At 38.6% G+C, this 26,158-nt stretch overlaps 2 protein-coding genes across 3 annotated transcripts in view; one reads left to right on the top strand and one right to left on the bottom strand.

The window, feature by feature from the left end:
• LOC134824344 (NAD(P) transhydrogenase, mitochondrial-like) overlaps positions 1-26,158 on the top strand; it is a 1,149,555-nt gene that overhangs the window by 377,645 nt on the left and 745,752 nt on the right. The gene's annotated exons all lie outside the window — the stretch shown is intronic.
• LOC134824271 (uncharacterized) lies at positions 2,770-7,600 on the bottom strand. Of its 2 annotated transcripts, XR_010161377.1 has the most exons (10): positions 7,381-7,587; positions 6,930-7,011; positions 6,520-6,665; positions 5,983-6,222; positions 5,780-5,873; positions 5,389-5,546; positions 4,268-5,234; positions 3,910-4,081; positions 3,262-3,660; positions 2,770-2,944 (listed from the first exon to the last, which is right to left on the bottom strand). XR_010161377.1 is itself a non-coding variant. In XM_063836065.1 (9 exons), exons 1-9 carry the CDS (start codon positions 7,565-7,567, stop codon positions 3,421-3,423), a joined length of 2,286 nt encoding a protein of 761 aa, XP_063692135.1. In that variant the 5' UTR covers positions 7,568-7,600; the 3' UTR covers positions 3,328-3,420. The 2 variants fall into 2 exon arrangements, 1 of the variants encoding a protein (XP_063692135.1); XM_063836065.1 differs by lacking the exon at positions 2,770-2,944 and having other exon boundaries at positions 3,328-3,660; positions 7,381-7,600.

The following is a 26,158-nucleotide window of genomic DNA, read 5'->3' on the forward strand; positions in this document are numbered from 1 at the left end:
TTTTCATGAAATTTTCAGAATCAACGTAGAATCACCTTAAGTTTTGTATTAAAATATTGAGTTAGGCCTTAATTCTGAAAATTCATGAAAAAAATATTGAACCGTTTGGCGGTTGGGGTCCGGGACCCCCTCAAAAGTTCGGTCACCGAACCTAGTTTGTTGGTCAACTGCTTTCTCGAAACTAAGTTTCACAAAAAAATCAGGGTAAACCCCCCCCCCCCCCCCCCCCCCTTAAACAAAGAACTTAAACTTATAAATTAAAGAAAACTGAATGTTAGTGAACTGGAAGTGGAGCAGCTATATAAGGACGGCCGTGCTCATTTCATTTGGGCTCAACATTCCTCCTTGTCTGCTTACTTGTATCAAGATGTATTTGTAGTCTCGTAGTTTATAAGTGTAGTTAAACTTTGCTACACTTCAGTCTGTTACTATGATCTGTCATAAATTTAAATTAAATTAAAATTTGTCACTGTTCAAGTTAAATAAGGCAGTACCCAAATAAAGAATTTCTTGCATCAAGATACCTTATTAATACTAGCTTGCATCAAGATATAACTTATAATATGGTAGGTAAACTGTGCTACACTTCAGTCTGTTATTATGATCTGTGATAAATTTAAAATAAATTAAAATTTGTCACTGTTCAAGTTATATAAGGCAGTCCAAAAAATAATTTTAATGTAGCTTGCTTGCATCAAGATACCTTACTAACTTGCATCAAGATATAACTTATAGTATGGTAGGTAAACTGTGCTACACTTCAGTTTGTTACTATGATCTATGATAAATTTAAATTAAATTAAAATTTGTCACTGTTTAAGTTAAACCCAGGAAACCTTACTGGCCAGGGCCTAACTTCAAAAGTAAAAGAGATAGCGAATTCCGGTTTTTTGCAACATGTTCGTTTTGTAAAAGAAACGCCCCCCCCCCCCCCCCCCCCCCCCCCAGGGGGAAAATTTAAGACAACGTAGATTTTGAGTTATCTTCAAATCTCCAGAAAAGTGTCATTTTGGGCCGATCAAAAGTTTGCAACTTTAACTTTGCAGATTTTAGTACTCTGGTTGGCTGAATTGTATCACGTGCTAGCTGCTTGAACATTGGAATGCGCTACGCGTGCAAATCATGATGATACATAAAGTTTTAAATAACACAGCATCAAATATCAGTTTCGATATTTATTAGATCATTGCAAATTTGAATAACTTTATTGATGCTATTAGTATTAACGTTGAAAATATGTGATGATATTTTCAATTATGTCATGTTCTATCAGTATCTCATTTTTCTAAGAATAAGATATGACATATCACATTTTTGGAATGGTGTATTGGTTCATTATGACAAGAAAAACAGTGAAACAAGGATCACATGGCAAAGAATCTGACTCAATTTCAAGATGACGTACAAGTTTGTAACTTAATATATTCTTAACAATGTTTCATATGTTGATAGGTGAAAATTCTATTTTTCCTCCACTAGCGAGCTCAACAAGTGAAACAATGCTTCACATGAACTGGATAGTAACATGATCAGTAATGATGCTCATATTCAATGATAAGAGGACATACAGATATAATAGTAAAATATTAAAACTATGATCATGTCAGACAATTTAAGGATACTCATGCCTGTGTTTAATAAATAATACTAAAGAGACCTCTAAGCTATTAAACTAATTTTGCTGAAATCAACTTACTCAACGAAAAGGGTTCGTGCCCGGTGCCACCATAACATGGAAAAATCTCATGACTTCATATAATTTCATATTTTAACTTATAAAACCTTAGTGCTCGTAACACCTCACATCTTAATTACAGTACAGTTTATCGAACTAGGTAAATCAATGTCTAATACTTAACTAACCAAGGGATATTTCCCCTCATACTAACACCCCGACAGTTGAAACCAACATCAATCGATATATTTTCGGACGCTGATTCCGAATCACCCCCGGCCCATGACATAGGGTTAAAATGCTCCCCTGACGAGATATTGGCGAAACACTGTCTCGATCACGTGATATGACCGTATAAGGAAGTTAGTGTAATTTCTCGTTAGGGTTAGGGTTTCAGCATAGGCTTTTGTTAAGAATTGGGTTAGGTTTGTGGTTGGGATCAGATTAAAGGGTTAGGGTTTCGAATAGTCGTTCAGGACCAGCTAGAGAACGGGTTGAAAAAGTCGAGTGTAGAGTGATTGATCATCATCCTTGCTACTCAGGCCAAACCCCTAGCCTCAAGCATGGTCATTGGCCACCATGGGCCCATCATTGTGCATATCCGCAACATGTATCCAATCACCTATAAATCTGCCTCCAGCCGCTCCCACTAAATCACTCGTATGATGAGTGGAGTGGGAACATACCAGTGATGTCGTCGAGATGGTTTATAGATATTGCCTTTAACGTTTTGTTATTTTGTCTCTTTTATTTTCTTTGTTTAACTTTAAGGGAGACGCGTGCATTAATATTACTGACAAATTTTGCTTTGTTCGCGCTTTGAAATTGAATCATAAAACTATAAAACTATTATACTTATAGATAAGCATGTCTCCTACTGCCTAAATTTGTTGTGAAAATTCTGTTCACTATTTTTGATATTTTTCGTCATGAAAAAACATTTGACCTAGTCAGGGTAACGGCTGATGGTGCGCAAAAAGTTCGGTATTACTATTAGCCATTACGTATCCACACTTATAGTTATATGTTGCCTCTGTGGAGAGCCAATTTAGACCAACAAGTTATAATTTTATTGGACAAGGGAGAATATTCGCTTTCTTCAATGGTTCATAACATGTCAATACAATCTAAAATATAAACATACAATTATATCTATAGGAAAAGTTGAATGATTTAAAGTGAAATTAATTAATTAATACTTACAGGTTAACATGCTTAACATGAAGCTAACTAATAAAGTAATGATTAATAACTAAAAACCAACAATAACTAATGTAATAAATATTGGCAATTTGGTAATCGCGCTGGGCACACTTGGGGCACACTTGGGGCACACTTGGGGCACACTTGGGGCACACTTGGGGCACAAAATTGTATTTCCTGGGGCACAGTTGGGGCACAGTTGGGGCAAAAAGTTACTTGGGGCACACTTGGGGCACACTTGGGGCAGAAGCAGTTGGGGCACACTTGGGGCAAAAAGTTACTTGGGGCACACTTGGGGCACACTTGGGGCAGAAGCAGTTGGGGCACACTTGGGGCACACTTGGGGCACGGTTGGGGCAACAAAGTGTGCCAAGCGCGATTACCAAATTGCCTAAATATTAATAATATGATAAATAATAATACCTAATAATTATAAATTAGTTATACCACTTATTAAGTATTAGATACATGCACTGACATTTTGAATCAAAACAGTCCGAAGTCCTCAAGACGTCATCATGAATGGGCGAGTGATCAAGTTTCTAGTCGGAGTCCTCCTCGCAGACCTTGGCTTCTCCTAACAAGACCTTGTCTCTTCCCATATGAATCTGGCATCCTATGCACTTGAAATCCTTATTGTTGAGATCTTTACCCCTGACCATGAATCCTCTCCTTTTGTTGGTTTTGGTGGGTAACTCTGTCTCCACATCGTCCAACATCCACGTCACGCTTACTTCTTCGCCCAGATGGTTCAGTTGCATGTGGACTTCTTTTTTCTGTGCCTGAAATTAGTTGATTTCAAATTTCAAATTTGGAGCTGTCCCGTGTCCTGCAGATTAAATTACAAGAATGCAATAATTATATATTTTGGTTAAAATCAAACAGTTTAAATTCATACAGTTTTGCACTGTGGTCCATATAAGTTGGTTCGTTCGTAAATTTTTCAGGAAAAGTGTGTTGTGTTTTAAAGGTGCGTAAAGTGAGCATGAACCAAGTATTCTGTGTTTTGTTAATGAACCCTCCCAACTCACCTGAACACCACATGTGGCCCTCCTCTTAGACATTTCCAAATCCACTTCCACGTTGAACATTCTGTAGTCGAAACATCTCACTGCCATTTTTTCAAAATCAAAGCAGTGCCATTTCATTGCATGTTCCTTCGACTGTTTAACTTCTTCGTATTTTATTGCCCGACAACCCATACTGAAATTTTATAAATTGTTTTATTTGTAATTTTGAATGGTTCATTTTGTTACTTCTCCGATTGTTTTAAACACTTCTTCACGGTTATATGTGGTGTGTGCTGTTATAATTCATCCATTAAGCCTACTATACATAGTTTATAATGAAGAAGTAAGTCTAGTTAAGCACTATTATAGACACAATTACCTTTGTGGAAGTGTGTCGTCGTGATCACAACTGAAGTGTGTCCATCCAAAACCACCGTTACTCATCGAATCCAAACTCATATCCATCTTTTTGGAAGAGGGTATTTTAGCTCCAGTCTTAAATCCGAGAGTTCTGCAAATAGCTCCGGCTGCATTGTCATTAAAACCATCGTTACAGGCGTACTCCCAATCTCCTACATCTCCATTTTCCATTATCATCCTAGCTTGAACAATCCCGCCGTTTCCAGCTAGTTTTTTCTCACCTCCACTATTGAGCCTGAACTCTAAATTGTAAAAGGTGTCCTTGTGCTCACATCGGGGTACCTCAAAAGAACCGTCTGGTCGACACCAGCCCCAGTCCTTCTTGACGGTATGGTGCATCACATAGTCAGCGTCACACTCGTATCTAGCTCCCCTTGGCATCATTGACATGAACTTCCACTCTTCTTCACTCATCTTACTCTCATCTTCCATGTACTCAGAGCCTTGAGAGCCTGAGTCAAAATCCATGTTAAACTTAAATGCAAACGCATTGGGACTGGGTTTATCTCCTTCTTTATCTTCGTCCATTTTGTCCCATTTGTCTTCATCATCTTTCATCATAACTTCAACTGCATGGCCGTTCTCAATGTAAATAGGAATACCACAATGGCCTCCTTCAATGGGTTCCATGCATTCTGGAACATATGCATATCCTTCATAACAGCCAGCAGTGTAGGCCATGTCCATGTATGCTTCACTGGGAGTTTTGCTGTAAGCATCCATGTATCCCTTGAAGGAATGCCTGTTTGGTGTCATTACAAAGGGTGGGTGACACATGTACATGGCATACTTTTCTCCTTCGTGCTCACCCTCCAAGACTTTGTACCCACCCCAAATAAGATCAGGGAAATGGCACTCTCCTGCTTTAGGAGAATCGTCCTGTACCTTACAATTCTCTCCGTCACGGTCGCATATTTCTAGTTCGCCTGAGATGGGAATTTTTAGTCCACGGAAGAATCGTGTTTGATATACCAAGTGCCGAGTGCCGATCTGCTACTTAAAAATACTACCTAAAAATGCATTGTGGAAGGTGTTATTGACAGTTATGACATTAAAAAGCTTACATTTTAATCAACTTACAGTCTGAATAAGTGAAATCCATGCCGCCTTCCTTCGCAATATTCTCAATTTTTGCAGTAACGTCCGCACAGGTAGTTCCTTCAGGCAAGCAATCCCTAATTTCTAATTTTGTTCCTTCAAACGCGTATTTATCTCCGTTTGTGTCTTCTCCTTTAATTCTGAGACAAAATGACTTTAATGATGACAAAATGACTTTAATGATTTATACCTTTACTGGATAAATATATTTATATATATATTTTAATGGATTTACCTTTACTTACCTCTACTTATCGGATTTTAGTTGGTAAAATGCCAACACCAAATTTCAACATATTGATACACTTTTTTAAATAAATTCTCCTTATTACCTTATCACTTTATTAGCTTAATATGAGTTTCAAGATCTTACCCCATTGTGAAGTGAAATCTGGCGCATACATTCGGTCTCCAACCTGAAGCAACGCACTCTTTTGGTTCTACGGTATCGCTGCCGGAACAAAGTGCTGAAATTACATACCGTCATGGTTTGTAGCAATAACAAATATCAAATATGTGACAACTGGATAATCTAATTTGTTTCAGGGAGTAGCGTTTGATAAATTCACGGCTTACCATATCCAGTGACTTTTTTCCACTCAACATCTACTTCAGGCATTTGCTGTTCAGTTCCTTCACCATCGTAAAATGTAGCAGAAGAGAAGTCCACTTCCCCACAGTGTGGACAACTCGTGATTGGCTCTTCATCTTTCTCATCGTCTTTATCGTCGTCTTTCTTATATACATATTCCTTATCCGATCTATCATGTTCTACACAATTGTCAACCAATGGTTCATCGCATTTTTCTATCACACCTGAAAACATGTTTTAAGTATTCAGGTAAAAATGAGGGATATAAGAATGAATACGAAGGAAAAGACGACTTTTCAAAAATTTGCAAAAATATGTACAATACTCTACCAAAGGACTTTGCTATAATGTGCGTCGAGGGAAGAAATAAATTATACCAAAAAACCGCGTTAAAGGTTATAAAGGGGTTTTAGTTATAACGAGGCTCGGTAATAATGAGGCTTACGAGGTACTAATGAGGTACTAATGAGGTACTAATGATGTTAATAATGAGGTAATAATGTATTTCAATACAAACTCACAGTTTGAATTCTTTCCGCCCTCAGGAACAACGAAATGAGGCATGTATGTGTCGCACGTGGCCATCGAGTCCATCGGCAAACAGCCAAGCATGCTTATTTTTACCCTTTCAAAGGTAGTTACAGTTCCACCTTCTTCGTTCTTCACACTAAGAAAATAGTGTAATTTTTAGTCGCATATTTTGAATTTAATTGATAGTTTGAGCTTCGCTAATAATCGTTATTTTAAGTTGGTCGAAGTTTAAAATTCGTGCAGCTTACAAACGTTTTATTTTTTATGATTTCTTAACATGTGCATGAAAATTATCAAGCAAGCCTTATATTTCGTTTCAGTCCAATACATATCACGAATCCACAATGATAGTCCTGAGCAGTTATTGTGAAATTAGTTCCTGTATTGTATGAATATTTACCTCATTTCCCAGTGAATAGATCCGCATTGAGTCATTCCTGATTCACACATTTTCGGACTAAGGTCTTCGGCATCACAGGAATCTGAAAATTTGCGGTTTTATATCAAGATCTGTGAAAACTTGAAAAGAATTCAAGTCAACGATCCAGATCATATTATTCGTAATTTTGATGTTTAACAAGACATAATATGTGATATGTCCCATAAATAGGATATATCACATAATGTTCGAGTTTTCAGTTGACAATTCACTAATTTATATTACTACTCACATTGAGTAATGGGTTAACATTATAAATTGCAATATTTCGGCCTTTACCCTTTTTGTGAAGTATGATCGATTTAATAATTGTCGATTTGTGACCAATCCAAGCTAGCAAATTTACTAGTACTACGTATGCCCTAATCTAGGCATACAGCTTCTTTTGCTCACAACTTTGCTTAACACTTACCGAATCCTTCAACATTTTTATGTTCATCGGGCATCACACTCGGATCCCAATCTTCATATTTAATCCCATTTTGGAACATCGTTGAGTCGGACCAGTCCATATTTGCGCATGTCTTGCAGGTTGTTTGAGTATTTTGACAGGAGACAGTACCCAGTAAGGTGATCAACACCAATGTTATTAACTTCATACCTAATTCGGACCAGTCGCTGATCTTTAAAAGATTGTTTGTGTGAAATGGATTTATATTTTATAAAAACACACATATATAGAATGATTTATTAATTTTGTAAACGTCAGCCGACGCGGCCGTCCTTGCTGTTTTTACAAATAAAATCATATGGCTAAGTGATAAGTCTAACGACCGCTACACAATTATATCGCTAACCTCTGACAGCACTGGAATAATGGTGAGAGATACCTGGACATATTTTAGTTCCTAGACCTTTGGAATTCGGCTCCTTGTTCATTGGTAAAGATCAAATTATTCTCCTAATTTGAAGGTAATTGGATTATTGTCTATATCAACAAGACCCCGAATTCCAGTGGGCTAGGAACTAAAATATGTCATTTTAAAGATTAACAGAGCTCTTTATTCCCGAAAACGAAATATTTTAGCCGGCTTATAATCCCGCCCACATCATATAACTGAGATACTAACGAATGATGCAGTGGAGGACAGTATAACGGAAGAAATGTTCAAGAAGGGTGAACAAGCGACATTAAAATGTAAATTGTATGGAGGAAATAGAATAGTTAAACATAATCAGCATCGCTACATACATCGTATGGAGCTAATTTCACAATATGCTCAGGGCCCTTCTGTAAACAAAATTAAAAACCCTTTGGCGAGTGATTTGGTGAGTGATTTGGATTTAAAACTCGTCCGGATTTTAAAACTACACCCTCTTCAACTGTACGATCTTAAATGTTGTGCTTACGTGAATTTATTGATATTTGCACCTACTCCAGCTAGATAAAACTTCGACGAAAGTGTCGTCTGCAACGAAATGAAAACTATAGAAACTAATGATAGAACTCGTTGTCATAATAGTCTCTCTCATGACAGCAATTTGAGCCAATCAACATTCCAGCATTGACCGATCGACATTCCATAAATCCAGCATCCAGATCTAAATTGCTTTGCTTACCATTTCTGTGATCAGCAAATGCTTGAAGAAAAACGGTCGATGATTCGATCACATTAAAAAAATTCGGGAATAGATAGATAAGATTAAAATAGTGAAAACAGAAGAAATCCAAAATATGGCCTGAAAATCAAAAATAAACAATACAAGAATAAACAAGCACCATGTTTGTTTACAGGAGACAAAATTCGATTATTTTCGTGATCGTATTAATTGTGATCGTATAGCCCATTCATTTGCCATGATATCGCTAGGAATGCGAGGGAAGACGAATTTTAGAGCTGCTTCGTGTACCTTTCCTGGGAATAATTTGCTTAACCTAACTATTTAGGTATCGAGTGACGTGGGCACTGCTCTTGTCGTACGTGAGGAACACTCTCAGCCAAACATGAATTTAATTTATCAGCGAGAAACCTGAATTTATTTTTCCGAAATAAAAACATCACAAATTCATGAACAACATAAACAAGAATTGCGCTCGGCTGTCGTAGATTTTATCCACTTGCACTGTTTGAGTGTTTATCCAAATTTTCTAGAAGTAGGACGATCACAATGTTGACAAGCACGCCCGTCAGCTTAGTAAGCTTATTAAGCTGACGGTCGTGCTTGACTTGTGGTAAGCTGAGCTTACCACAAAAGACGGCGAGCTGACCAGCGGACAAGGGTACAAAAACACATGAAAAGATGAAAGACTAACAGCCGAGCAGCGGGAAAACAATAAAATCAACGTGTCTTGTTCATACTACATTTATGATATTAACTGCAGTCCGCACGCAAAGCGGTTTATTCTTTGCAACGGCGAAGTTTTAGTTCCTATCGTTCAGAGATCAGACACTATATAAATACACGTCAGCATACCGACCACCGCGTCTGAATATTTAGATTAGTGACTAATCACGCGGCGGCTTTCAGTGACGTCATTCCACATGCGTGATCTTTAGTCACGTATTAAAGATCAGAAAGGGTTCCTCCTCCAGCGCTGATTTCAAGTTCCTAGTAGTAGTAAACGAATTGTCCTGGCCTCCCTCGGTCACATACCCCACATCAGTTTAACTGCCCCTTTAGAAGCGGGGAGAGTGAGTGAGAATAACAAATAAGCTAAGCGTGCTTTATATTGACGTCCAGCCCGAATATTTGTAGAAACTAGAACTTATTTACGAGATAAATAGAGTTGCAATGATGTTATTACGGGTTTTCCAATAATTTCATTTCGATTAAATAAGTGGTTTCAAGGGCAGATATTATGTTACTAGAAGAATTATTTGTCTATATTAAATTTAATATTATACAGTGTTGAGTAAAAGAATAAGTAATTAAAAACACTATTGTATCGTATCGGAGCCAGTTTTTCTGTACATCTTACAATACACACACATAAAGTCGCACACAGCTTCAGAAGTACTATTTAGGATCTTCAGTCCACTCAGAACATATAATAGCCAGAATAATTATAGCCAGAATGCCGAATTGGAGTTTGATAACTGTGCTCTGGAAACAGAAAAACGATCAACAAGAACTATCCAAATATGCAAACACCGTCACCATCACAATGTTGGCAAGCACGACTGCAGTCGTGCTTGCCAACATAGTGATCTTCCAATTCTAGAATGACCGTCCAATTCTACTAGAATTTCTAGAACAGCCGTCAGCTTACCACAAAAAAACGGCGAGCTGATCAGCGGACAGCAGTACAAAGGTACATGAAAGAGTAAGACCAACAGCGGGAAAAAATAAAAATCACCGTGTCTTGTTCATACTGCAGTCAGCACGCAAAGCGGTTTATTTTTTGCAACAGCGAATTATTTTGGTTCCTATCGTTCAGAGTTCAGAATAGCCAGCATAGCCAGAATATCCAGAATATTATTTACCAGGGAGTGCAGTTAGGCAATACTGAAGGTGGGTTGCAACAATCCACTGACATGAGCGCTTAATACTGCAGCTAACAGCTGGCAGCTGGGTTGAAGATCAACGCCAAAAATACACAGTGTATGGTTGTCAGTAAATGTGCGTCCCAGCGACCCTACACCGAAAGAGACACTATTGAGCTGACAGTGGAGGGGGAACCTGTTGAACAGGTCAGTAACTTTGCCTATCTGGGTGCCAACATTTATAGTGGGAATGGTACTATCGACCGAGATCTTGACATCAGGGTCCAGCGTGCCAATGGCGCGTTCCACCAGCTCTGGAAGATATGGAACAGTAGAACTATAAAAACACCTACCAAGATCTGCATCTACAAGGCTACTGTTATCACTATCCTGTTAAACCGAGCTGAAGTCTGGAACACTACTAAGATCTTAAGAAGGAAATGAAGCGTTTTGAGGTTTTCCTCGAGGATGCTGCTAACTTTACAGGTGTTGACAACATCAGCCGAGATGCAGTACGTCAGTTAACACTGAACCGAGTGGAATGGAGAAACCTATTACGCCGTACAAGGGATGTGTGTGGATTATGCAGGTCACTCCAACGACTAGGAGGAGACCTCTTCATGTAGCATGTAGCAGCTAGGCAGCTGGGGGACAGAATAGGAAATCATGCTATTGCTACCATATAATTACAAACTACTAGCTAGTACAAATGTAATCTTATTTGCAGAATGAATTAAGTTGAGTTTTCTTTGTTCTGTTCACTGTTTGTGAGTTATGTGAGCAAATGTGTAAAAGTGAACAAAAGTGATTGGGCGACATCTGTCCGACAGTCAGCCGCTCTGACATGGTTAATCAGTAATCACCTTCCTTGTGTTGTTGGTTAATCATATGAGCGGGATATAAATACCTCATTTCATTTCATGATGGGAATTAAGAAATTAAAAATTTGGAAATATTGATAAATTGTTGCAGATTTCAACGAAGATACTGAAGATTGGGCGACATCTGTCCGACAGCGACATTTGTCCCACTCAGAAAATAGGTTATTCGGACAATAGTTTATGCCTTATAATGAGTATAACTCATTATAAGGCAAAGACAAAATTAAAACACACTTTATTGTAAACCACACTAAACTGAATAGAAGCAGAAACCATATATACAATACATGTAGGTATAATAAAGGTTAGTACAGTGACATAATCAATCAAGGAAGAAAAATATCCTAGAAAGGTAGAAATCAAATCATGAAATGAAGTGCGGTAAAAAATAAATGACAAGGTGTCTTGCAAAGTGAAGACAATGGAAAGAAAAAACATCATAACTATATAAACAAAAGCTCTAAGAAACAGATAGTAAACAAAGTAAACATTTCTGTCCCCTAATCTTTCTCACACAAAAGTCATGCAATTTGCATACTTCTCCATTTAACTCTATTTTGAGCGATTAAAGTTAAATAGTTTAAATCACATAAATTATTTAACGATAATTTTCGAACACTAAGGTCGTGTAGAATCAGTGAGAAAAGGTTTGACTGCGGTCTTCCACGCCGCCCTTGAAGCTGTAAGGTGTTAACAGCAAAAACAAGCGACGAATAGGCTGGACCATCTGTAGGCCCACGCAGTACATGTCCGAGCATCCTCCACCGACTACGAGCCACTTTAGCTGACAATGGTTCGCTATTGCAGCGTTTATACAAGTTCTTGTTGGAAATGATGTGAGGGTATTTGTAATTCAAAATTGATCGCAGATGACGTCTGTGAGCAATATCTAGTTTTTCCAATACTGATTTAGGGGCAGCCCAGCAAGATGAATTGTACATTAAAACGGATACTACCAGAGCCTCATACAACAGAAGCCTCTTGCTCAGAGGGATCTTATGGTTCCAAGCTTTCTTGTATTTGTTAAACGCGGCATATCCCAGACATATCCTTCTAGAGATGTCCTCCTTACTACAAAGCATGGAGCCAAGCGTGATACTCTTTCTCCAGAGCTCGTTCCCTGCAATTGGCTTACCCTGATCGTCTTTAGCTCCCTTTTCAGCTAAGTACACATGAGTGAAATCAGTTTTGTCTTCGTTAACGAAGAGATTCCAATCTTTAAGGACTTCTGTTGCAATAGGCAACAGCTCCCTCAAATTGTCCTCATCTTCATCATTGAAGTCGATATCATCAGCATACTCACTGTCAAGTGGAAGACCGATATCGGTGATAGGTGGGTTAGGCCTATTCATTGCAGTTTCAAGCCTGTTACGGAGGTCACGCAAGGCACCCGCTAAGACAAGTGTGAACAAACATCCAGACAGACAGTCACCTTGGAATGCACCGAGAAAACTCTGGAATTCAGCAGACAGTGTACCGTTGATGTTGACTTTGAGCTTGGTGTTGGAAAGCAAAAGTCTTACCAAACGGACTTCGTCATCGTCACAGCCACACTCAACAAGAAGATCGAGGATGGTAGATCGTCGTATAGTGTCAAAGGCACTAGACATATCGATCCCCATACGATGGTATTCCCACCTCTTCCTCTGGACAACTGATAACATCACACGCTGGCACCATACAATGTCAGCACATGATCTACCCTGCTTGTAAGCACATTGCCATGGACCAGTGAAGGCATTGACTTTATTCTCAATTCTCTTCAAGGTTGCCATTGAAAGAATCTTTCTAACAGCATTTGAGAGAGTGAGGGGTCGTAGATTCTTCACTGGACCAATGGGCTTATTTGGCTTCTGTAAGGGGGTAATGTTTGCCTGTCCAATGGGGTCAAGGTAGGAATTGGTCTCGAAGCTTCTATTGATAATGTCTGCAAAACGTCTGTGTACTGATCCAGTAGAATACTTGAGAAGCTCGTTAGGAATTCCATCTGGGCCGTTAGCTCGACCATTTTTGAGACTTCTGGCAGCTGATCCGATTTCTTCACTAGTGAATGGCTTAACTAGTGGGCGAGGAGGTCCTACAAAAGGTTCTAAAGGTGCTTCATCACGAGTAAGTTGTTGCTCAAGGTACTTAGCAACTACGGCAGCTTTACCAGTGTCTGTTGCAATATTGCACCCTTTCTCATCATGAACACCAATACTAGAAGGGGCTTTAGGTAAGTTCAGGGTTCGAACAGCTTCAAACATTTTCTTACTATCTGTTGTTGAACTGATGGTATTACAGATAGCATCAGCAGCAGCTGATCGTATGTTAGAAAGTCTCTGCTTGATCTGATTGGTGAGGCAGTTAATAGATGATCTAAGTGAGGTTCTGTCTAAAGACTGGTTATCATTAAGCTGCTGTCTCAACAAGTAACGCTGGCTAGATAAGTTTTTCACCTCATCATCGTCGCTGCGATTACGTTTCCTGTGTCTGATGACACCAATTGACGATTTTGCAGCATCCTTTATGGACTCAAGTAAGCCATTCAAGTCTGAATTTGGATCCAGAGCAGAAACAGTGTTACTTAAGTTATCATCTAAGGATTGACGATATTTCACCTGAATGGTGGGGTTCGAGGTGATTTCAGAGGTGTTGAACTTTAAGGATGACTTGGAGTGGCGTTTATAGCAAAGACAGATGTCCTTAAAGTCTACTCTAGTGACAACAAATCTGTGATCAGAGTATGTCAAAGTGCTTGCATAAGATCTAGAATCTTGTAGCATTGGCTTCGACCTACTCCGACACAGGATGAAATCGATCTGAGAATAGACCGGGATCGTCTTTTTACTATTTCGCCCAGCACTCCAGTCCTTCCTCCAGCCAGTGTAGGTGGTCGTATGTCGAGCAGGATGATAAAAACCAGTGTTGGAGGCAAAGAGGTCAAATTCTGATAACAAGTCTAACAAGTTTTCCCCCATATCGTTGCGCAAACCCATACCATGTTTACCCATGAAACGACCAAAACCAAAGTCCTTATCTGAAATAGTCATTTTTCCAACTTTGAATTAAAATCCCCCAAAACAAATATCTCAACATTAGCAGGGACATTTAGAGCGTCCCTAACTTGGCCGTAGAAATTAATCAACAGTTGTTGATCATTTTCTGCAAGTTTCTTGTGTGGCCCATATACATTGACCACCCTACATTTGATAAATTTTCCTGATTTTGTAGGGAGTTCTAGGTCCAAAAAGCTTACTCGATCACTGATACTGTTCCAGCATACCACGTAGTCAATAAATCGGGGACTGATAACAAAACCGAGTCCATAGTGCCGGCCATTTTTCTGCTCAAACAATAAGAGTTTGTATCCGTTGCTAAGACTGCAAGAATCCGGTTTTACAACCTTAGTCTCCTGAATAGCGCAGATATCTATGCCGTACCGTAGACAATCGGTACCCAGTTGCTCCCGTTTGCTGTGGATGTCGTCTGGATCGTCACAAGAACCGAGGCCACGTATGTTAAAGGTGGCGAAGCTGATGAGGAGTGTAGCAAACAGGGATCGTCCTGTAGCTGAGGTAAACATTACGGAGGGCGATGTTGTCGTCTCTCCGCCGCTGGCGTTACCCATACGGTCCATCATAACTGATTATATAAATGGTTCTTTAACATTAGCTTGAAACAGTTCCATGAGATGGTCATTCGTGCATTGCACCTCTATCGTGACACGGTATTCAAGACCGATCAATTCAACGCAAAAGTATTTCAACAAGGCTGGCCATTAATAGTTCTGGAATAGTACATGACTTCTCCGTCCTCATTCACATCTTGTCCAACCAAAACAAAAATGTCCTGAATATTGTACCGATTTAAAAAGAGCTTTGAAAATCTCCAATAGCTTCTCTTCCGTTTCTCCTGATAACCCTCTCCTTGTTCAGGACTGCCTTCTTCTGGAGGGTTGTGCCGCAGTTGAATATGATGGCAGGTCACAACCTTCAAGCCCGCTGCTTTCATTTTTAGAAATAGATCCTTGTGTTCGAGAATCTTCAGTTCGGGATCCCATCCTCCCATTTATGTCACATTGAATGCAGTTTGGGAACGATGGTACGGTTTGGTTAACTTTATCACAAGTGCGTGGGAACAGTCCCATTTTCCGAACTTTTGTGGTGTCGTTAAAATACCCAAATTTAATGAGTCCAGCAAAATTACCCCTCTTCTCCAATTGTCCTCCAACTAAAGTTGCATCCGTAGTATCCAGAATATCAATCATGGTTCTCATATCAGTTGTTTTTAAGAACAATACATCATCATCCAAAAAGAAAAAGTATTTTGTCTTTACTAGAGCAAGGGCCCTATTGCGACCCTCCGCTATTCCGTAATCTTCATCTTCACCAACAACATAATTTAACAAGGGATACTGTGAAATGTTCTGCTTGACATCGTCAGAGTAATCATCAGGTCCGTCATCAAATGCGACAATGGGTAGGTCGAATCCGTAACTGTCTCTGAGTGACTTAGCTAATCTTACCACCAAATGAGGTCGTCTAGCAGTCTTGATGACCAGAGTGACACATTCCCACGGTCGTTCACATCTCAAGATTTCATGATCGGTGTTTCTTTTAATTGGAGGAGTTTTTCTATTCATCCCGCAAGCTTTAAAATCACAATCAGCATCCCCGGGAGGAACAACAAGGTTTCTCAGCAATCTCCTGTCCTTCTGAAAAGAATGTTCCTCCATCAGAAGGATCCTAGATGCAATATTGTCACACTTAGTTATCCCAACTGGGCCATTCAGACATGGACCTTTAATATTGGAAGTGGTCATAGGGCTTAAACACAACTGTTCCACATTCCCAACATTTTGCTCTGTGAATAGATTAAGATATGAGCTGTTAGCTATCTGAAACAAACTCTCCGTAGTTGTATCCTCACAATTCTGCAAAATCAGGAAGACATTTTGCTGAAAGGATTCATAACCGGCGCTTCCTCCTCCTCCTCCTCCTCCTCCTACTCCGCCTCCTTCATAACCGACGCACTGGCCCGTTCTATCGTAGACCAGCTTATTTTCGGCTGTTAAACTGAACGATTGTGTCTGATCAGGGTCACAGAACGATACCACAAGTTTATAGCCGTCAGGAGAATCAATACATCGACCATGATTCCACAGTCGTATACGATGGTGGTGGAATCGATATTGGTAGTTGATACTTTCGTCCAAATCGGACATGTTGAGGTAAAATGCTAACGAGGATAAAAGTAGAACTATTGAAAATGTCAGTAACCGTTTGCTTTTCCAGTCCCACATTTTAGCTCTTGTCCAAAGGCAAAAGTATTTCAGTGATCTCAGAGTCATTCTAGCTTGATTTCTTCTTTACAGTACGCTTGGTAAGATGATGTGTTTTAAATTCAAAACGCTTTTTATAAGTCATTACAGTATTATATCAAACAAGCTATACACTCGAAGTATTCGGAAAAACGAATAGTTTCATGGTATAACTATAAGTCATATTCAAACGTCAACACTGAAACAAAGCAATTAACAACTTATAGTTATTACTATTATTAAATTACTATTACTAATACTTAAGTACATATTATGATATTGTAACTTACAGTACTATTAAAAGGTTAATGAGTTTAACGCTATTAAAACACATAAAGATTAGACATAAGTGATAAGCAACAAGTGTAATTGCTAATATATAATTGCGACGTTGATCTATGAATAAAATTGTACTCATGGGACATGGAACACGGATAAACGTAACAAGTTAAATACAAAAGCACATACGCTAACGCTGATATTATTATTATTGTCTTACTCTTAGCTCATCTTCCTTTTCCACACCCAGCTGGTACTTAAGTATTCATTTATGACTCAGCTCCCCTCATAGTCATAACAGTAACACCAACCTCCACCTCCACCACTACCAGGGTTGCCATACCCCAGAGGTAGGCAGAGCATCCACATGCTATCCTTTCGTGGGCCATCCAGATTCCAGGCCTACTAGATGGCCCATGAGATAGGATTGTCGGATGATGATTAATCACTCTACACTAGACTGTCACGTGACTTTTTCAACCCATTCCGATTCTCTAGCTGGCCCTGAACGACTATTCGAAACCCTAACCTTTTAAACTGAACCCAACCTAAAAAATAAAATCCAAGGTGTCTTGCAAAGTGAAGACAATGGAAAGAAAAAACATCAAAACCGATTATATAAATGGTTCTTTAACATTCGCTTGAAACAGTTTCTTGCAACCGGTGCTTGGCTTGAGAAACGTCTGTTATCAACTTTGGACTTTTTATTCTTTGGTATCTTGAGCAATGAGCATGATATGGTCATTCGTGCATTGCACCTCTATCGTGACAAGGTATTCAAGACCGATCAATTCAACGCAAAAGTATTTCAACAAGGCTGGCCATTAATAGTTCTAGAATAGTACATGACTTCTCCGTCCTCATTCACATCTTGTCCAACTAAAACAAAAATGTCCTGAATATTGTACCGATTTAAAAAGAGCTTTGAAAATCTCCAATAGCTTCTCTTCCGTTTCTCGTGATATTGATAACCCTCTCCTTGTTCAGGACTGCCTTCTTCTGGAGGGTCGTGCCGCAGTTGAATATGATGGCAGGTCACAACCTTCAAGCCGGCTGCTTTCATTTTTAGAAATAGATCCTTGTGTACAAGAATCTTCAATTCGGGATCCCATCAGGATTCAGGGGTGTAGGAAGCGGGGGGCAGGGGGCCAGGGGGCCATCGCCCCCCCCCCCCCCCCCATGAAATCTGGGCAAGAAGCCAAAAAGGGCCAACATTTTAATTTAGGTTTCTAAAATTTTGTTCCGAAAAGTCAAAAAATTTGTAAGTCAAACATTTTTAAAGTTTTCTTGGAAATTACTTTTGTTCATGTTTCATGCTACCCTGATCATTATTGTATCACATAACACGTTGTGACCCCCACGGTCGTTTCACTATATCGTCCTGACGATACAGGGGAGCCGCGCACTCGTGCGCGGCGGGTCATACAACGTATGACAAGATTATTATGAGCCGAAAATATATTTTTCGGTTTTTGATCGAGTGTAATGTGTAAAAGTTGCGTAATTTGACCAAATTCGTTGATTTTTGTCGTATTATTCGGATATATCTTCGGTTCCTTGAATGAAATCATTCTGAAAATTGGCGACGACCTTCCTGCTTCCAATAGGGCTTTCACAACTGTCCGAAAAATTTGGTGGATATCGGAGTTGATATAGTGATCAAAATGGGGCAAAATACGCTGCTTTTAGCTGTAACATAATGTTTAATGGTTGGATATTCTTTAAATTTTTCGGACACTTTCCTTGTAAGTCTATGAGTAAGCTTACCAATTTTTGTTGCAATCGGAGGTCGGGAAGGATACTCAATATTTATTTAATTGAATAAAATTGTGCTGGCCGAAATTAGCGCTAAAAAACCATCCTACAGTCGGCACGCGCGGCTCACTGTCGATGGCGCACTACCTATTTTGAAGTCACGTCCGTACCTACATTCGGAAGGTTGTGGATGCGATACTGATTGGTTTCATATACTAATTACAGAAAACGTAATATTTGGCCCACAGATTTGAAGGAAAATGCGCAATCAAGGTGTTATGTCGTGTCACGGTTCCGCGGAGAACTGAAAAAATCGCGATTTGTCGTGAGGCCAGGATCTGAAAAATCGCGATTTGTCGCGGCAAACGTGAAAAATCGCGATACCGCACATGCTGCAATTTCCTTTTGTTCTTACCCTCGAAATTCAGGCTTTCATGGCGAGACAAGTAAGACAATTTGATAAATCAAAACTAGAAAGCAACCGAACCACTCAGTAGAATAATTTCCAGGATATTTGCTAAAAACATAAAACAACTTTTCTCCCCAAGAGTAGATACATCCTAGTACTAAAAATAACTGAAAAAAATCGATAATATTTTAAAGTTTAAAGACAAAACAAACAAAAAAGTCTTATTGGACAGTCATTGCATTGGATAATCATAATATTAATGTAACAACCTATAAGAGTATAACTATAAGATATCTCAAAAATGGACGTAAATCATTACTTGCATTGAAGACAATAGCTATTAAATTCTTAGAACGCAATAAATCAATATAATAGTGTGTCCTTTTTTAAAGGTTATAGATGTGGATTCTGGTGGGGAGACGAAGCACTGATTTTAAGATTTTAGGGTCTGAATAATAGATTAGTAATTACGTTACCATGGTTACTCGATATTATGATCGGTTAATTTCTGTCACGTACTGACACCAGAATACACATAATATATTTATGCTTTTCATACAAAGTTACAACGAATTCTTCATGTTATGCATGAGCATCCTGGGTTTGGACAGGATATGACCCGTTTAAGATATTTCCTTCACGTTACATTACATGATTCTAAATAAATGTAATAGATTTGTAGTGTTGTAATTAGTTTCAAGTATATGATATATAAATCTACTTACAGTATAGCTGCTCAAACAAAAAATGGCTTGTTTGAAAAACCAATGACTATAAATTCATGGATCATAAAAATATTGAAATGAGAATAGTCAATCATTTAGTACAGCTTTACAGTACCTGGGCACCAATATTTTCAACATCTTCATTTAACTCACCATTGTTGTGATCATGCTGTGGAGCTTAAAAGGAAATCATCTTCCATAAGCTCGTGCATACATTTGGTAGCTGTCCATTACGTAATACCACCCTGCGAGTAGAAATGTTAATCACTGATAACCAATTAAGGCTTTTAAACTGTTAATGAAAGTGTTCAGCCATCATTTTTATCCAAGTGTGGAAATCTATATCATGTAAATTTATTTTGTACAAGGTAAAATGTACATTCATCTTGATGATAACAGTTTTTTTTAAATAAAGCATATATTCTCTTTATTCAAAGATTCGATGTAAATCTGTAAAATCTCACCTTATCATTAGTAGGTATATGATTCCATCTAAATTGACGTTTCTGAAACGATATCCTCGTTTGTTCTTACTTGCGATGCTCCCTCTATTTGATCTCCCATTTATACAGCAGTAATTTGCAATCTTAGACATGTAGCGCCTCTTGAACATCTAGCAGCAAAATTTCCGAATACCTCACCAAACAACTCTCTGAGAGTGTTATCATATAGTAAAGGGTTGATGACCGAATCGAGGGGTAAAACTATCATAGCGAAGCTTACGTACCAATCTGTAGCGTCGATTGTTTCGAGATTGTGGAGCCCACTGATGATCATAAATGGAACCCAACAGGCGAAATCTGTGGCTATGACCAGCGCAATCCTGGTCTGTATTGCTCGGTTTCTGCGGACAGCATCTGGATTCCTATTTTGCCCAGAATTTCTGGACGATTTTCGAGATATAATGTTGATCATCAAATATGACACGGTTATCACCACAAAGCAGAAAACGTTGACACCCAACATAAGCCAAACTATCATATTTCCTTTCACGTCGATCATTTCCGTTTCCGTATCCGATGTTATGCGGTTTCTTCTAGGATCATCACTACGAACAAAGTATTTGAAGAGGCACACACCATCATTTCCGTAAAAGTGCACTGCACTTCTACTCAAGCTTTGGTTGAACATTCCATCAACTTTCTCGCCGATCTCAGCCCAAGTTGTATTCGCCAACAAATTTTCAGTTTTGTAGTATGCTTGAAGAATTTTGATATGCTTCATTTTGTTCGGGAATCCGATAAATAGCTTGTAGAATGGATCATAGAAGAAACCTTGCACAAAGTAGTCCTCTAAGGCGGGGACCAATGGTATGATTGCTACTGATATCGAAGCAGTAACGATTCCAATAACGATCCCAATTAATTTTGCTATTGCTCTTTTATTGGCACGGGTTGGAATGCTAAGAGAGCTGTTCAGAATTCCCCACATCCTGATCGAACTTAAAAGAGTCATCGAAAATAAAGAGAGTTGTGATCCCGCAGTGCTGATAACTCCAAGAACAGAACAAGAATTTCCTGATAACCACTCAGCTTGCTTCCTGCAATAATTCTTTCCGAAAATAATGCTGTCGAATACTGATAGTGCGATCAAGTAGACTCCTATTAGGAAATCACCCATTCCGATTAGACAAATTAGTACTGTAGTGTATAAATTGCTTCTTGTTACAGAGTCTTTAATACAACTCGCTACTTTGCACACGGTGATGATATTAAAAATTGCTGCTAAAAGGCCCAAAAACCAGCAATAAAGTTTCAAGAACCAGTTTTGGAGGATTTCTTTGCCACACTCTAGATTGCATTCATCTGAAAGATCAAAACAATCAAATCTACCATCACACTTCTGGGAATGAGATATCAAGTGCTCTTTTACTTGATCTGTCCGGTTGTTTGTATTCTCACAAACTATATGATTTGTACAGTTTCGTTCATCCGACATGTCACCACAGTCATCAACAAGGTCGCAAACTTGGCTGTACTTTATGCATTTAGTATTTCTACATTGGAAAAATATATTTTCATATTCACCTACATCAGACATTGTCACAAAAGTCATGATATTTTTGTTTGCCAGAGTTTTAACTCGGCCAGGATACTGACCAGGACATGAATCATGTTCTAAAAAAGTGTCCTGAATAGGACACGTGGAGTTTAAGCATAAACCCATGCAACTGATAAACACATAATATTCACCGAAAAGACCATTGCAGTTTACTGGAAAGGTCGGCACATTGAGCATTATCTTGACACCAAAAGCAGATTCTGCTGGCCCCTGAAATTCCCGTATATGACATTTTACATTTTTAGAGTCCAATGATTTGCACAAATCTCGTCCAGCACATTTTTCATTCACAGCAGTCGTATTGATACTTGGGAAATCTCGCGAAATTCTGCAGACCTCATTTTCAATCTCACAAGAGTTCACACCATCACAAAGAAAGTCAAAATCAACATAGCCTTGATCAGAATCTCCAGGACACAACAAAATATCCTGGCAGGTTTTGTGTCCTAAGACAACTCTATAAGTCAAATAATTTTTCTCTCCACAATATTTCCAAAGGTTTCTTTTTTCATCTTTTCCATTGAGACAATCGGTTTTGTTGTCCATTATCCATTTTATGGGTATTGTTATATTTCTATCGCCACCAAAACTACGAGTACAGTTGAAGAATCCCACTGTTGTTAGGTGGCATATGTCACGGGTCTCATCACTATTATCTTCACAGTCACTAACTCCATCACAGAGTTTGTGTTTGTGAACGACACAGTCTGCAGATAGTGACCTACAATCGTTTTCTAGATTATCGTCACAAAGACTAATCTTTTCATCGGTCAGCTTAAATTCACTTTCACAGACTACGTACTTTGATACACTCGACATGAAACCATTGATCAAACAGTAACCACCCACTCTGTTTACATCAGTGCAATTTGTCTGGTCTAGATATCCGTAACAGTACGGAAAGGTGCTAAAGTATTCACCACTGACATAAAATACGCTACACCTGGTGTAGTTAAATATGGGGACTGTAAAGTCTCCATCCACCAGTTTCTTGTAATAATGTAGACATGTTGGTAATGTGGTGCTGTTACAGTGCTTCTCATCCTCCTCGTTATCACAATCATCATGTCCATCACAAACCGAGGATACATGTATATAACTAGTATACCAACCAGCACAGTAAACTCCGTATGTGTAACCCTCACATACACCCTCATCCTTACAATTTTCAGAGTCGCATTTGTCGTTACACTCCAATTTGTAGTTGCCGTTGATGGAGCTCTGTGATGATTCCTCACCAGAATTTCTTCTACAAGTCTGGTCACACTCTACAAACTGTTGTACTTCTAGATTTGTATCGTTCCTAAAATAACCTCCACAGAAATAAGCGCTGTGTATTTTAATTTCCGTATGAAAACCACATGCCTGATAAACATACGGGTCATTTTCACAGACAGTAGAGACACTAAAGAGTGTATTAATCTCAGTGCCCGTTGCATTATAGGTAGTGTTCGAATAAGCGCACTTGTGAAAGTACTCTTTTCTACTCTCATCATAACACAAGTGTTTCAAAAATCCCCCGATATTAGTCACAGTGCAGTTTTTGTTTGATTGCTGCAAAATTTCGTCAACACATCCTGAACAGCGCAATGTTGTTATTTTTAAAAATATAACCAAAACCAAAACCCATCAGCTGATGACCTGTTATTTAATTTTCATGTCATAGCGCTTATACGGGCTATTAAGTGTTAATTGTATAATAAAATAAAACGTAACTTAATAGATGTGGATACTGGTGGGGAGGTGAAACACATTTTTTTACGTTTTAAGTGGCGCCTCTATTCAGCAGGTTGAGGAGGTGATACACATTTTGTATTATAGAAGGCTTGTAACACTTGTAACGCTTTCTTGTTACCCCCCTTTGAAGGCCCCGAATTATTATTTTCTGAACGAAAGCTCAAAAATAACCGAGAAATCGACCTTCTTATTAACTCATTTTGATGACTGTTTCTGACCTAAAATTGCACGAAAAATCGATTTAGCTAGGTTTCAGAACCTATAAACACTTCCTTATCCCTCAAAATTGATGTTTTATAGTTGATACGAGCAACAAGCAACATATGTTTTGATCCTTCGGTTCTACTCATGACCTAGGCAGTTAAGCTGAACCCGACAGATCGAGGCAATCCTCACCTTAACTGATCAAACTGGTACTAACACAATTTTCAGATATAAATGTTCTTTGCGATACGTTTATTGCAGCTTTGCAACTTGAGTGAAGGCCAGAGTACGAAAACACACAGCAGGTAAGCAACTCACTTTTGGTGACTGTTCCTCACGAACATTCTGATCCTGCAACATATGAACAGCTAGGGAGATCGTCTCCTTAACAAATCGAACAGGTACTATCACAATTTCCAGAGCACAGCATGATAACAAAGTCAAAAGAAACACAATGAAGGTAGGTTACCAACACCACAATATAACAATGATGTGCCCTGATGTGCTCCTTAATTTGAACCCTGTTTTTTTGAGGGAGGTGGACAGTGATTTTTTTTAAATGACCAGGTCTGCTTAAATAACTAAAAAATTATGTTAATATTCTGTTCATGACTGGAAGATAAGTTCCTACAATCCCCCACGGAGCACATCAGGGCTGCCCGTCGTCAGAATAAATTTAATTCAGTTGTTAGTATGATTGTTATATTGTGGTGTTCGTAACCTACCTTCATTGTGTTTCTTTTGACTTTGTTATCATGCTGTGCTCTGGAAATTGTGATAGTACCTGTTCGATTTGTTAAGGAGACGATCTCCCTGTTCATATGTTTGTTATATATGGTAATTTATTATGTAACTTATTTATGTATATTATTCCTTAGTCTCGTATGACCATAGTTGGTACTACAATAAGTGGGTTTCACTTCTAAGCTACCGTATACTAAATTGTTGCAGGATCAGAATGTTCGTGAGGAACAGTCACCAAAAGTGAGTTGCTTACCTGCTGTGTGTTTTCGTACTCTGGCCTTCACTCAAGTTGCAAAGCTGCAATAAACGTATCGCAAAGAACATTTATATCTGAAAATTGTGTTAGTACCAGTTTGATCAGTTAAGGTGAGGATTGCCTCGATCTGTCGGGTTCAGCTTAACTGCCTAGGTCATGAGTAGAACCGAAGGATCAAAACATATGTTGCTTGTTGCTCGTATCAACTATAAAACATCAATTTTGAGGGATAAGGAAGTGTTTATAGGTTCTGAAACCTAGCTAAATCGATTTTTCGTGCAATTTTAGGTCAGAAACAGTCATCAAAATGAGTTAATAAGAAGGTCGATTTCTCGGTTATTTTTGAGCTTTCGTTCAGAAAATAATAATTCGGGGCCTTCAAAGGGGGGTAACAAGAAAGCGTTACAAGTGTTACAAGCCTTCTATAATACAAAATGTGTATCACCTCCTCAACCTGCTGAATAGAGGCGCCACTTAAAACGTAAAAAAATGTGTTTCACCTCCCCACCAGTATCCACATCTATTAAAAAGTTTAAGCTTTTAAGGTAAACTATACCTGTATTACTAAAGCAGTGGAGCCAAATATTGTCCTCATGTTGACAGTTGTGTTTAAAAATTCTGGAATCGCAATCTGATATGTCAATATCGTTCTCTTTACAGCTTACGTCATCCATTACTATTGACATGTCAGTTCGTTTCAGCCAATCCCTGAATGATTAAATGGTTGGGTGCAGATTGCAGAATGTTCGGATATTCAAAAAGGCAAAGAAACAGCATTTCCATTGCAACAGAAACTAAAATGTTGACATATGAATCAAACTCACTCAGGAACATATTTCATGTTTCTTGGATAACTTCCCCAGTCTGAGAAGTGATGTCCAATTGTCCAGCAAAAAAGCTGTGCCGAATACCAGTTAAACGCATCCTTGCAAACTGTTCCATTTTTCACCATACCAGTTTGCTTGTTAGAAATTGTTGCGATCAAAAGACCCCGCTATCATTAAGTCTTTTCGTTCCAGTCACCATGTTGATAAGAGATGCTCTCTCAAACTCCCACAAACGCTCTGAAACGATAATGATAACAGTGAGTAAAGAATCATATTTTTGAAAGAGCGAATTTACCCTCATTCAACATTCATTGATCCTCCCATGACTGGTTTGATAATACACGAGATCGCAGTATCGGATCAAACAATGTCTAAAATAGAAATTTAATTACACTTCTTAAAATAATTACATTGTTACCCACATCTGTACTATACTACCAAAGCACTTACCTATATAATAATAAGTGGTAGTGCTGCGTCTAGTATTAAAATCTATTATGCTCATTTCTCTTCCCCAATTTAAATAATTATTCCATCTTTCATCACCACACGTTTCAGATGATATCGTTATGTCGAGTACCTGTT

The sequence above is a fragment of the Bolinopsis microptera genome, chromosome 12 (assembly GCF_026151205.1).
Source record: "Bolinopsis microptera isolate Bmic1 chromosome 12, MBARI_Bmic_1.0, whole genome shotgun sequence".
Classification (NCBI taxonomy): domain Eukaryota; kingdom Metazoa; phylum Ctenophora; class Tentaculata; order Lobata; family Bolinopsidae; genus Bolinopsis; species Bolinopsis microptera.

Excerpts from the sequence above, each read along its gene's own strand:
- LOC134824271 (XM_063836065.1), bottom strand. The coding sequence starts at position 7,567 with ATGAAGTTAATAACATTGGTGTTGATCACCTTACTGGGTACTGTCTCC. Across the intron at positions 4,082-4,267 it reads GACGACACACTTCCACAAAG|TATGGGTTGTCGGGCAATAA; the intron begins GTAATTGTGTCT and ends ATAAAATTTCAG. Across the intron at positions 3,661-3,909 it reads GGGCCACATGTGGTGTTCAG|GCACAGAAAAAAGAAGTCCA; the intron begins GTGAGTTGGGAG and ends AACTAATTTCAG.